Source organism: Protomyctophum parallelum, assembly GCF_964188405.1.
Source record: "Protomyctophum parallelum genome assembly, chromosome: 6".
Lineage (NCBI taxonomy): Eukaryota > Metazoa > Chordata > Actinopteri > Myctophiformes > Myctophidae > Protomyctophum > Protomyctophum parallelum.
Window position 1 is genome coordinate 1,621,170 of NC_139701.1, and position 12,654 is coordinate 1,633,823.

Consider the following 12,654-nt stretch of genomic DNA (forward strand, 5'->3'; position numbering starts at 1 on the left):
GGCTGGCATCCTAGTTTTTATAGTTTCTTAAAAATCCACTGTAAACCCACCATGAAAACATAGACATGAGCTACTTTCTATCATCAATAAATTCATTTCAGGTGATTATTTGTCAAAGTGTTCGAGTTTGGAAGTGCTCGTTGAAAATCAACTGTCCTTACCACCTGTTGAAATTGCACTTGATGCAGGAGACAGCAGGACTATGTGTCACGTGATTGAAACGTATGACTCTTGATCTGGTCTGTCGAGCCCATCTGTTAAATGTCTAAACTGCAAATTTTCTCTTTAATGTTTTCAGGGAAATCTTGTCGATGTTGAAGAAATTCTCCTACTTGAGTTACTGTGACTGAGGATTTTCTTTTAAGTTAAATATAGTTTTTAGCAGCCAAGCCATGTCATTATTTTCGTTGCCTGCCAGGAAGCATACAGCCTATTATGACCACCTCTTGGACATGGCGGCAACGACGACTGCTGCCAGAGAGCATCAGGATCAAAAAGCAACTGGTACGAGCAAAAATGACTCAAGGTCAACAGACTCCTCATCGGATGACAGCAGATTATCGGTGGATGCAAGCAAACTAATTAACAGGACCTATGTTATCCCGGTACCGTCTCAGAGCAGTGGCAGCGCCACGCCTACCCGTAGTCGCCTGACGCTACAAAAGAGAAAAACCGGAGCAGACAAAACGATCACCGAAAATGTCCAAATCACCGCCTCCGCCACCCCGGCACCTGAGAAAAGGCTGACTTTACAGCGCAGAGCCGGGTCAGTCGATAGACTGGGAGGAAGTGATGTTGGTGAGGGTGCACAGGGAGCACGGCGGGTCAATGTCCAACAGTCCAAAGGTTTTGTCCGCTCCTCTAGTCTGAGAGACGCGTCGACCTCCAAAGGGAAAGCGCATCAGGTCACTGCTCCGGTAAACGCACCCGGTAAAGGTGTGGTTGTGCCAGAGAGCAGGACACCCTCCTCGACCAATGGGAGGTCCCTTGCGGTCCCGGCAAACCTAGAGGACAAATCCAAAACCTACTCGACTCCTAACCGGAAGACCATCTTTGAGAAGATCTCGGCAAAGAAGGACATCTTCGAGAAGCTGGGGAGGAAGGAAGTCCCAAAGGGGGTGGCAGCCAAGTCTGCAAACTTGGCAGCACCAAAGGTGATGCGGACGCAACCGCCTGAAGGAGCTACGCCCACTCCAACACCAAGGATGAAGATCTCTGCAGGTCAGTGATGGAAGAAGTAGTCAGATTTTTTTTTTGAACTTGAGTAAATCTTGCAATGCCACCATGTAAACATCTATGATTGAAATACTATCATTCTCAAGTACTAAAATGGCAGATCTACCTAGTAGCAGCTCACAACGCATTGCGATGCATTGTGATTGGCCCATTTTCAAATTAAGAATCTACAGTAACTAAATTGTTCACATCTTGCAGTGGACTAGAAGTATAAAGTAATGAAAGAAAAGGGGGAAAAAAACAGTACGTGACTAAATGTACTTACTTACTTCCCTCCACTATCTGTCTGCAGGTTTGCAGAAGTCAAGCACCACCTCGAACGCCACCACCCCAGCTGCTCCAGCCTCGGTACCGGCCGCCAGCGCCCCAGCTGCTCCAGCCTCGGTACCGGCCGCCAGCGCCCCAGCTGCTCCAGCCTCGGTACCGGCCGCCAGCGCCCCAGCCGCTCCAGCCTTGGTACTGACGCCTGCCAGTGTCGAGCCCCTGGTGCGAACTCATGAGGTCCTGGGGCAGCAGCAGCACTCCCAGAACCTGGAGAACAGTGCAGTTACTGTAGCAGTTCGACTCCGTCCATTCAACACTATGTATGTAATGTTTACCTCAGTTGTGTTGTGCCTTTTTAGGTTGTACGATTTGGATAATATCATAATGTAACGGTAGCAGTTGGAAATTTAGTCAAATGCAATGCTGAAATGTGGAAAGGAAACTGAAAGGAAATATCATGGTATAATAAATATTGATAATAAATCAATATTTATGTCCATGACAATGTTGTGGAATGCTAGAATATTATGCAAAATAGTGTTGCTAATGTTAGAATACACCATAATTACCACACCATAATATCATGCAGCTGCAAGTATACTGGATATGTGCACATGTCATTCATGTTCATCCCCGTACATTTTAGGGAGAAGAAAGACAAAGCTGTGCAGGTTGTTTTCATGAAGAACAAAGAGACGGTGATCCACCACCCAGTCTCCAAACAGACCCACACCTTTGCTTATGACTTCTCCTTCTGCTCAGTGGATGAGAGCCACTCAGAGTTTGCCAGCCAACAGACGGTGTATGAAACTCTTGCTAGGCCTCTCCTGGAGAGAGCCTTTGAAGGCTTCAACACCTGCCTGTTTGCCTACGGGCAAACAGGCTCTGGAAAGTCCTACACGTATGTACCTGCGCACTAACTGTATAAAGAGGGAATACTGCATTCCAGGCCATGGATGTATTAGTTTACTTTACAGATGCCATACCTGTGTCATCATGTGCTCTGCAATATGTACTGCATAGGCCTAAACCTTAACCTTAAACTGTGAGTGACTATTGACCTTTTGACTTGTTTAAAACATTAAAGGGAGGAAGAATAAATCAATGGCACCTGTTCCCAACTAACATATCTGCCCAATTTGATCAAAATTCTCTAGTCTCTTGAGACGGACTGTAGATGGGGTCCCAAATTGATAATGTAAGTCTCTCTGGATTAAGAGCGTCTGCTAATGCCTAAATTGTAAATTGATTCAGTTCTGAAAAACACCAGAGGGTACAATACACCCACTCTGGGTGTAAATGCGTGATTAAGTTATGATTAAATGTATAACTTCCAACTTGTCATGCAGGTGTTCAATTTGTTCAAATTGTCTTTTTATGGAAGGACACTGCTCATTGATAACGTGTCATCTTTTGTTCAACCCTTTCTCTCCTGCAGCATGATGGGCTTTGGCGAACAGACAGGTGTCATCCCCAGGTTCTGCGACGAGCTCTTCTCCAGACTGTCCGCTATACAGAACACTGAGGTACTGTTACTGTACCAGGACGTCTGGCACAACCATTCTGATAATGTTTCGGATTTATATAGCGCTAGGAGGAGGATTTCAACTAGGATAAACACGGGGGTACTGTTTGAAGCGGTATCTTTCAAAGTGCTCGTTTGTGTTCCTTCCAGGTGACGTGTCACCTGGAGATGAGCTACTTCGAGGTCTACAATGAGAAGATCCATGACCTGCTGGTGGCCAGGGAGGTACACAGCCAGAAGAGGATGCCTGTAAGTGTTTTAGAACTTATAACCTCCAGGCTCCAGCCACATGTCGATATGACTGGTCTGCTTTTCCTCTTCAACTTTACCATACAGCAACTTTTGCTGATAGCCACGATTTGACCGTTCTCATCCGTGCTCATTTTACATGCTATAACGTGACTCTCTGAGAATGGTAGATCTACAAGCTTGATGATTGGCTGTACAACACTAACTAGAAAAAGTGCCCTTCCGGGCACAGGTCTCCACCAGGTTATCCACAGATCCGTGCAGTTAGAGGTAAAAACACTTTTCGGCCAGTTATAGCGCCACCTTGAGGCTGAGTTGAAATTGTTCATGTGGCATTTCGTCCTCGGCCTAGTGGGAATGTGGGTGCACAATTTCACGGAAATCACGCGATGTGTTCATGATTTGCAGCATTTTGTTTGAAACTGAGCACTCCTGTGAACTTTGGAAGCCAATCTTAACCAATCAGGATGGAGTCTGATAAATCTGAAAGACCCGTTTCGTTGAATGGCTCTAGAGAGACTGTGTACCAATTTGCGTGATGTTTGGACAAAATCTGTAGGTGTACTGTGCAAAAACTTGTTTTGCACAAAGCGGCCTCCTGGTGGCGCTATAACAGGCCGTTCTGGAAAGTTTGGGGCAGAGGTTCATGGTTGGCATCCAGGGAGTGTGTGTGCAAAATATGGCATCGACCGGGTTAACGGTGGCCGAGATTAGCTGTTCACGGACACACGGACACACGGACGGACACACGGACACACGGACGGACGGAGTGCAAAACATACTCTCCCCACATGCCTTCGGCCTGGTGGAGACAATAAATCAGCCTTTAGACATAATAACATCCACAACACCTGTATTGCTGTAGCAGCCTGGTGTACTACTGCCACCCAGTGGCATGCTGGAAGAACTACAGTAGACTTTGTGCTGCAGTGAAAGAAGCCAACTGACAAAAAATAATGCATTTATGTAGCGCTTTTATCCAAAGTACTTTACATAGATTGTGCATTACATTCACACACGCATTCATACACTGATGCACATCAGGAGCAATTAGGGGTTCAGTGTCTTGCTCAAAGACACTTCGACACTAACTGGTGGAGCCCTGGTTCGAACTGCGAACTCCACAGTTTTTCCATCCTGCTGTTCTACCGGTCACTGACTAACTCTCAAACAGTGTTTGATTGGTCAACTTCCCTGGTGTTAGTTCTACAGTCTGCAGTGATATCATTGACTAAAAATACATATCAGAGAAACTTGCATGCAGGCTCTGAGAAATGAGTATTATATTTACTAGCTGTTCTATCCGTAATTATGTTAATCATTAAACATCTGCAAGAAAGTGTTAAACTTTTTCTTAAAAACTAACTTGGGTGGGGGGTTGGAGGAGGAGAAGCATTAAATGCATGTTTATTTTTATAGCAATTTCTTAACTGACTGACTTACTTATATCTTAAATCCTTTGTTTGTTGTCTTCTAGTTGAGGGTGAGGGAACATCCTATCCATGGACCCTACGTTGAGGAACTGTCTGCGTAAGAAGCCATTCATATCAGACTTCACAATCTCCCTTTGTAGGACATTTTTCTGTGGTCATCTGCAGAATTTCTTACTTTCAGTTTTTTTCCTCAACAGGCATGTGGTGAGCTCTTACAGGGACATTCAGGTACGTTCTAATGCTGCGTTACGACTGGCCGCTAACACAAGATGGAAAGCTACTGTTGTACAGTACACCGCATATTTGTAGCTGAATTTGAAACGAGCTCAACTTTTTTGCAGCCTCTGGAGTGTTGTAATGTCGCTGGCTTACAATGACAAATAATGCTAGCCTGTATCTGACTGCGTGTTCACACCATCTGCCAGATACAGACTATGCATGGTAGTTATGTGCTATGTCTGCTAATGCATTATGACCAGCACTTATAATAACACTTCACATAACCTTCTTGTACGGAGTTGTTAGTTGGGCTTGATTGCACATAGAGCATTATGAAGCCTTACAGTTTTATTTAAATGCATTATAAAGGCGATTTATAAGGCATTGCAGACCTGACTTTGAGTAAAGTGTTACCACCTTTTTAACCCATTCTGAACGGGCACCCATTTTGGTGTCAGCATCATGTTATGCTTTAGCTATTGAAAAATAGCAGATCTACAAGCTCATATCGCGCCACCGAGTGGCGCGATACGAGCTTGTAGGTCTGCTATTTTTTGAAAAATCGAAGAACGACTGACATTTTTAGAATCTGATCTCAGGTCAGAATGGGTTCATCAGACCAGTGTGTGTCCGGCGGAAACCTCGTATGAATCTGATCTCAGGTCAGAATGGGTTAAAATCAATTGGTTCAGTCCAGAGACTCCAGACACATTGTAACCACTGTCTTGATCTCAGGTTTGGCTGGAGCTGGGGAACAAGCAGAGAGCCACCGCTGCTACGGGCATGAATGACAAGAGTTCCAGATCTCACTCCGTCTTCACCCTCATCATGACCCAGACAAAGGTACACACTCTAGTGTGTGTGTGTGTGTGTGTGTGTGTGTGTGTGTGTGTGTGTGTGTGTGTGTGTGTGTGTGTGTGTGTGTGTGTGTGTGTGTGTGTGTGTGTGTGTGTGTGTGTGCACGCATCAGGTTTAAAAATTGTCACCCTTTTCCCTGCTGGCCTTATAATGGGAATGTCATTATAGGCTGATGAAAAAAAAAGCAGATGTACAAGCTTGCGATGTGATGGGACATATGTAATACTCTGGCAGCCATGATTTTGACAGATCTATTTGTGAGTTATTGTACCAGACACATTGTTATAATCTTGCATATTACTTTACTGATACCAAGGGTCTGTTTAAATATATTTGAATTTCATGGTCAAACGACTCACTAAAGTGCATTACAGTGCATATTATAATACTAACCACCCCATTTCAATTGCATTGTGACGGTTGGAAGTTGTCAACAAAAAAACTCACATAAGAAAACTAACACACCAACGACATTCAGATTCTGACTAGGACGATTCTTGTTGGAGTCACATGCATTTAATTAGTTTTTTTTTGTGCCACGTTTCCTCCTGACTGCTTTTATTTGACCATTAATCAGCATAACTGACTTGCTCATGGGATTCCATTTTACTCTCACTAGCTTGTAGATGGGCTATTTTCGTTATTTTAAGATTGGGCTATTTTCATTTATTTAAAGTTTGGACCATTTGAAGTACCGGTAGTCAAACTAGAAATATCTTTGGAAGCATCTTCTATACAATTTGAATAGTCTTGGATATTTCATATGAAAGCCAAGGTTAGAGCCTCAATCTGCAATTTCTTCACCTCGTTGGCAGTATAACCAGCAGGGACAATATTACTACAACATCATAATTTTTACGATCAATTACGTCAATTGTTCAGGAATATGCGTGTGTGTTCCTTTTCACACCGTTTCACAGATCATTGGGACTACATACAAACGTTCTCAGTTGTGATATTTTATTTCTCTTCGATCCGTGTGTGTGTGCACGCAGACGGAGTTTGTAGAGGGTGAAGAGCATGACCACCGGATCACCAGTCGGATCAACCTGGTAGATCTGGCAGGCAGCGAGCGCTGCAAGACGGCCAAAACCAGTGGAGACCGCCTCAGGGTAACATTATAATATATACTACTTTCTACTGTACAGAAGAAACTCTCTTACGCATGTAGAGTAGACCTAATGCTAACCTCTACTAGTAATTTTCACTATGATATTATACGTCTTGGTATGCTGTGGATATTGCGATTCTCATCAGAGTAATTGAATCAGTTGGTTATAAAATAATCATTTGTTTTAGTTTGTATTAAATAATAATTACAAAAAAAACATAAAAAATAACCTGCTTCTCAATTATTTGTTTAGCCCACATTAAGCATTTTAGAGGTTCTAAATGCTCATATATTTATATTTTGTGTAAATTGACCAGCCCTAAGCTCTACTAAATGTACTATGTTGGTGCAGGAGGGATCCAGCATCAACAAGTCCCTGATGACCCTGGGGAAGGTGATCTACGCGCTGTCGGAACAGGCCCTGACGAAGAGGAAATGCTTCATCCCGTACCGAGACTCTGTCCTCACGTGGTGAGAAATTGAGTTCATTCATTATTACACTATGCAAAACAACTTGATTTTAATGCATGTTGTTAAATACCTGACTATAGTTACACCTCTTCCCATATGTATTTCTACTTGGTGGAATTGTGTTGGGGAAAAATAGTCAAGCTAACTGTTGGAACGAACTATGAGTGCAGTCATTGGTTGAATCCGATTAATCTAAAAAAGGCCTGGTATTATGTAGACTTTACTCCTTGACAAACTCTTCCGTTTGTCCCTGCTTGTCTTTGAGCGAGTACAGGCTTTAGTTCCGACATACTATTGGTCCGAGTGTCATTAGACCGACAACTTCCTCAAACCCTAACCTAAACACAAGCACGGGAGCAGTGCATGTTCGACTGCATGTCCGACCGCTGTTCCCGCATGTTGGATCTTTGGTGTCGGATCTGCGTGTGCACCCCCTTTGAGCTGTTAGTTTTACTATTTTCTTTTTAGCCTTTATTGATAGTTTGAAAGTAATCCGACAGGAAATGGGGAGAGAGATCGGGTGAAGACACGTGGCAAAGGCCGTCGGGATCGGGTCGGGAGTCGAACCCGCGGCACACCGTCAGGCTGGCTCAGCAGCCTAGGTGCCCAGACGGTTGAGCTGTTAGTTTGTCCCTGGTTGCAGGCTGCTTAAGGAGAGTCTTTGAGCTGTTAGTTTGTCCCTGGTTGCAGGCTGCTTAAGGAGAGTCTTTGAGCTGTTAGTTTGTCTCTGGTTGCAGGCTGCTTAAGGAGAGTCTTTGAGCTGTTAGTTTGTCTCTGGTTGCAGGCTGCTTAAGGAGAGTCTTTGAGCTGTTAGTTTGTCTCTGGTTGCAGGCTGCTTAAGGAGAGTCTTTGAGCTGTTAGTTTGTCCCTGGTTGCAGGCTGCTTAAGGAGAGTCTTTGAGCTGTTAGTTTGTCTCTGGTTGCAGGCTGCTTAAGGAGAGTCTTTGAGCTGTTAGTTTGTCTCTGGTTGCAGGCTGCTTAAGGAGAGTCTTTGAGCTGTTAGTTTGTCTCTGGTTGCAGGCTGCTTAAGGAGAGTCTTTGAGCTGTTAGTTTGTCTCTGGTTGTAGGCTGCTTAAGGAGAGTCTTTGAGCTGTTAGTTTGTCTCTGGTTGCAGGCTGCTTAAGGAGAGTCTTTGACCTGTTAGTTTGTCCCTGGTTGCAGGCTGCTTAAGGAGAGTCTTTGAGCTGTTAGTTTGTCTCTGGTTGTAGGCTGCTTAAGTAGAGTCTTTGAGCTGTTAGTTTGTCCCTGGTTGCAGGCTGCTTAAGGAGAGTCTTTGAGCTCTTAGTTTGTCCCTGGTTGCAGGCTGCTTAAGGAGAGTCTTTGAGCTGTTAGTTTGTCTCTGGTTGCAGGCTGCTTAAGGAGAGTCTTTGAGCTGTTAGTTTGTCTCTGGTTGCAGGCTGCTTAAGGAGAGTCTTTGAGCTGTTAGTTTGTCTCTGGTTGCAGGCTGCTTAAGGAGAGTCTTTGAGCTGTTAGTTTGTCCCTGGTTGCAGGCTGCTTAAGGAGAGTCTTTGAGCTGTTAGTTTGTCTCTGGTTGCAGGCTGCTTAAGGAGAGTCTTTGAGCTGTTAGTTTGTCTCTGGTTGCAGGCTGCTTAAGGAGAGTCTTTGAGCTGTTAGTTTGTCCCTGGTTGCAGGCTGCTTAAGGAGAGTCTTTGAGCTGTTAGTTTGTCTCTGGTTGCAGGCTGCTTAAGGAGAGTCTTTGAGCTGTTAGTTTGTCTCTGGTTGCAGGCTGCTTAAGGAGAGTCTTTGAGCTGTTAGTTTGTCTCTGGTTGCAGGCTGCTTAAGGAGAGTCTTTGAGCTGTTAGTTTGTCCCTGGTTGCAGGCTGCTTAAGGAGAGTCTTTGAGCTGTTAGTTTGTCTCTGGTTGCAGGCTGCTTAAGGAGAGTCTTTGAGCTGTTAGTTTGTCTCTGGTTGCAGGCTGCTTAAGGAGAGTCTTTGACCTGTTAGTTTGTCCCTGGTTGCAGGCTGCTTAAGGAGAGTCTTTGAGCTGTTAGTTTGTCTCTGGTTGTAGGCTGCTTAAGTAGAGTCTTTGAGCTGTTAGTTTGTCCCTGGTTGCAGGCTGCTTAAGGAGAGTCTTTGAGCTCTTAGTTTGTCCCTGGTTGCAGGCTGCTTAAGGAGAGTCTTTGAGCTGTTAGTTTGTCTCTGGTTGCAGGCTGCTTAAGGAGAGTCTTTGAGCTGTTAGTTTGTCTCTGGTTGCAGGCTGCTTAAGGAGAGTCTTTGAGCTGTTAGTTTGTCTCTGGTTGCAGGCTGCTTAAGGAGAGTCTTTGAGCTGTTAGTTTGTCCCTGGTTGCAGGCTGCTTAAGGAGAGTCTTTGAGCTGTTAGTTTGTCTCTGGTTGCAGGCTGCTTAAGGAGAGTCTTTGAGCTGTTAGTTTGTCTCTGGTTGCAGGCTGCTTAAGGAGAGTCTTTGAGCTGTTAGTTTGTCCCTGGTTGCAGGCTGCTTAAGGAGAGTCTTTGAGCTGTTAGTTTGTCTCTGGTTGCAGGCTGCTTAAGGAGAGTCTTTGAGCTGTTAGTTTGTCTCTGGTTGCAGGCTGCTTAAGGAGAGTCTTTGAGCTGTTAGTTTGTCTCTGGTTGCAGGCTGCTTAAGGAGAGTCTTTGAGCTGTTAGTTTGTCCCTGGTTGCAGGCTGCTTAAGGAGAGTCTTTGAGCTGTTAGTTTGTCTCTGGTTGCAGGCTGCTTAAGGAGAGTCTCGGCGGCAACTCGAAGACCACCATGATCGCCACGCTGAGCCCAGCCGCCAGCAACGCGGAGGAGACCCTTAGCACACTCCGTTACGCCAAGCAAGCCCGCATGATCATCAACCTCGCCAAGGTCAACGAGGACACAAACGCCAAGCTGATCCGAGGTCAGAGACACACCACAGTGCGCAAGCACGCTCACACACTCTCTCACTCTTCGGTTAGGATTTGGGAACCGGAACCACATTTGGAACGGTTTCCAGAATCTGTTTTAGCACACTGTCGGTGCTGGTACTATATGTGGACTTTCTCATCTGCTATACAATTACAATACAAAGACACTAGAAGTAGGGTTGGGATTCGTTAGGATTTGAACTGTTCCGGATCCTTACCGGATCCCTCTTGAGCCCCATTGCCCCCGCTGGCGGGCGCAGCAGCCCACCTCATGAACAGCTCTCAGCGGGTAAATGGAGACCCAATTGGTCTCCGGTTCCAACTCCAATGTTTTTTATTTCCCCCCCTGGGGTTTAAGTTAACGGTTCCGGTTCCTAAGGGTTCCCTTAATGGATCCTAATATAATTCTTTCCCCTTTTTTCTGACATAGATTATGCTTATATTATAACTAACCTAACCTAAACACAAATTCATTAATTAAATTATTGAAAATGCACTTTACAATTATTAGGTGGCACTATTATTTAAACTTCACCACCAGCTAGCCACCACAACAATATCATTGTTACTTGTTAAACGCTGGGCTCTCAACAGTCACGCGATTAATTTAGAGACAAATCAAAAGCAGTTGAGTTGCTTATAAGTTGTAAAAATAAGTGCAGTCAAATTGATTTGGCTCTATAGTTAATATGATTCATAAAATATCAGACCGAAAGACAACTTCAGCAGGGTTTATTTATATTTTATGGCAGCAGACCGTAGATAGTGCGGCCATCTGGGACGCTCACCAGTACAAGGTGTCCCTGAGCAAGACGCTGAACCTCTAGTCTTTCAGAGCCAGACGGTCAAAGATTCTCACCAAAACGTCTGGTGACATCTATCTAAATTCAACGTAGAGTCTAGAACAGCGGTGAAGTCCTAACTGAACACTGACAAACCTATGCCTACTGCTTTGGAAATTAATCTTATCACACCGTTAAATCTTGAGTTGTTTTGCCACCCATTTTTGAAGAATTCAGAAAAAATATATACCGTATGTATATTTTTAATGGCATTGAATCATTTAATTAACACCATGACCCGACTCTCCCTCAGTGGACTGCATCCTATTGTTATTTGACATGCAGTCCCCTCTTTCTGCATCGGTTATTAATTTGTTTGCTTGTGGAAATTCATTATTTTGTGCACTGACTGCGTTGTCACTGTTTGTATTACTCTCCTTGTATGGATCGAATGTCTCAAAGTACAGTAGAATCTGAGAAATGGACCATTGTGAGGACCATTTTCCTGGTCCTCACACGAGTAACTGTGGTTTTATGGTCGCAAAAAGCTCCTTAGGTTTACAATTGGAGAAACAAATCTTTTCCCAATGGCTAACCAACACAAATCTTTTCCTATTGTATACTTAGTTCTTGTACGGTGGTGTCGCACACCAAATAATGTCGGATCTACAAGCTCAACACGTCACAGCGTGGCATGTTGTGAGTTTGTATTTTGACTTTTACTTTAGACTTGCACCCTAACCCTAACCCTTGCACCTTGTGGTTAACGATGCCAAAAAAGGTATTCATAAAATTGCTGTCCTAAAATGTTGTGCTCACAAGTATAGTAAATACAACCGGTGTGTGTGTCTCTCCCTGACAACCATCCTCCTGTCCACCCATCCATCCTTCACCACCTAGTTCAATTAAGGCTTGGCCCTAACCTTGCCTCTGGGCTATATTTATGCACTGTCAGCTGTACACGGACAGCTAACTGTCATGCAAGTATTATTTTTCATAAAATAAATTGCCCTGTTTGCCGTTCTTAGCGCTAGGGGGAGCTCTTGTTGTTGATTTAACCTCCTGTGAATCCCGTCTGGTAGAGATGCCCAAGTACTGTATAAGATACAATAACATAGTTTTAGGGCATTGTTGGTCAAATAACTGAAACATCTTGCCATGTTTTGGCGTGCATTACTAATCTGTAATCTGCAACAACAGAGCCACTTACTCAAACTCTGTTATTTACTTCTAAATAAACTGTCAAACCAATGATGGCTTTAATGATGTGCCCACCATCACTGAGGCTGAGCACTAGTTCACACGAGCGGTGAAGTTGCTAATGGCACGTTCTATACACTGCTTAATATTACAAGAAATGCCTTGAATGGAATTGTGGTAGACTTTTATTATCTGTCTTTTTTACCCCTAGTAGTTGCAGTACTGTATCATTGTGTAATGTGTACATGTGTACTGTACTGTACTGTATGTATACTATGGGCTCCATTTTCTTCACTGCCTTATCCCTAAACCTCTTTTTTACTATTTTGAAAAACATTTTTGAATAGTTCAAATGGTTCACGTGTCTATGTAGATCGGCTAGTTGAACTTTTTTTTTTTTTTTTTTTAATATAGGGATGAGGGGAAAAGGCAGTGACGAATATAGAGCCATGTACTATGTGT

General features: G+C 44.0%; 1 protein-coding gene across 1 annotated transcript in view; it reads left to right on the forward strand.

The window, feature by feature from the left end:
* Positions 1 to 392: 392 nt before the first annotated feature.
* Positions 393 to 12,654, forward strand: part of kif14 (kinesin family member 14) — a gene marked incomplete at both ends in the record, with an annotated part of 47,570 nt that continues 35,308 nt past the window's right edge. The window contains 11 exons of the mRNA XM_083768041.1: positions 393 to 1,221; positions 1,529 to 1,820; positions 2,147 to 2,401; positions 2,939 to 3,026; positions 3,176 to 3,274; positions 4,752 to 4,804; positions 4,905 to 4,935; positions 5,662 to 5,769; positions 6,780 to 6,896; positions 7,248 to 7,366; positions 10,031 to 10,203. Coding sequence (XP_083624167.1) covers positions 393 to 1,221; positions 1,529 to 1,820; positions 2,147 to 2,401; positions 2,939 to 3,026; positions 3,176 to 3,274; positions 4,752 to 4,804; positions 4,905 to 4,935; positions 5,662 to 5,769; positions 6,780 to 6,896; positions 7,248 to 7,366; positions 10,031 to 10,203 — 2,164 coding nt within the window. The remainder of the gene's footprint in view (positions 1,222 to 1,528; positions 1,821 to 2,146; positions 2,402 to 2,938; positions 3,027 to 3,175; positions 3,275 to 4,751; positions 4,805 to 4,904; positions 4,936 to 5,661; positions 5,770 to 6,779; positions 6,897 to 7,247; positions 7,367 to 10,030; positions 10,204 to 12,654) is intronic.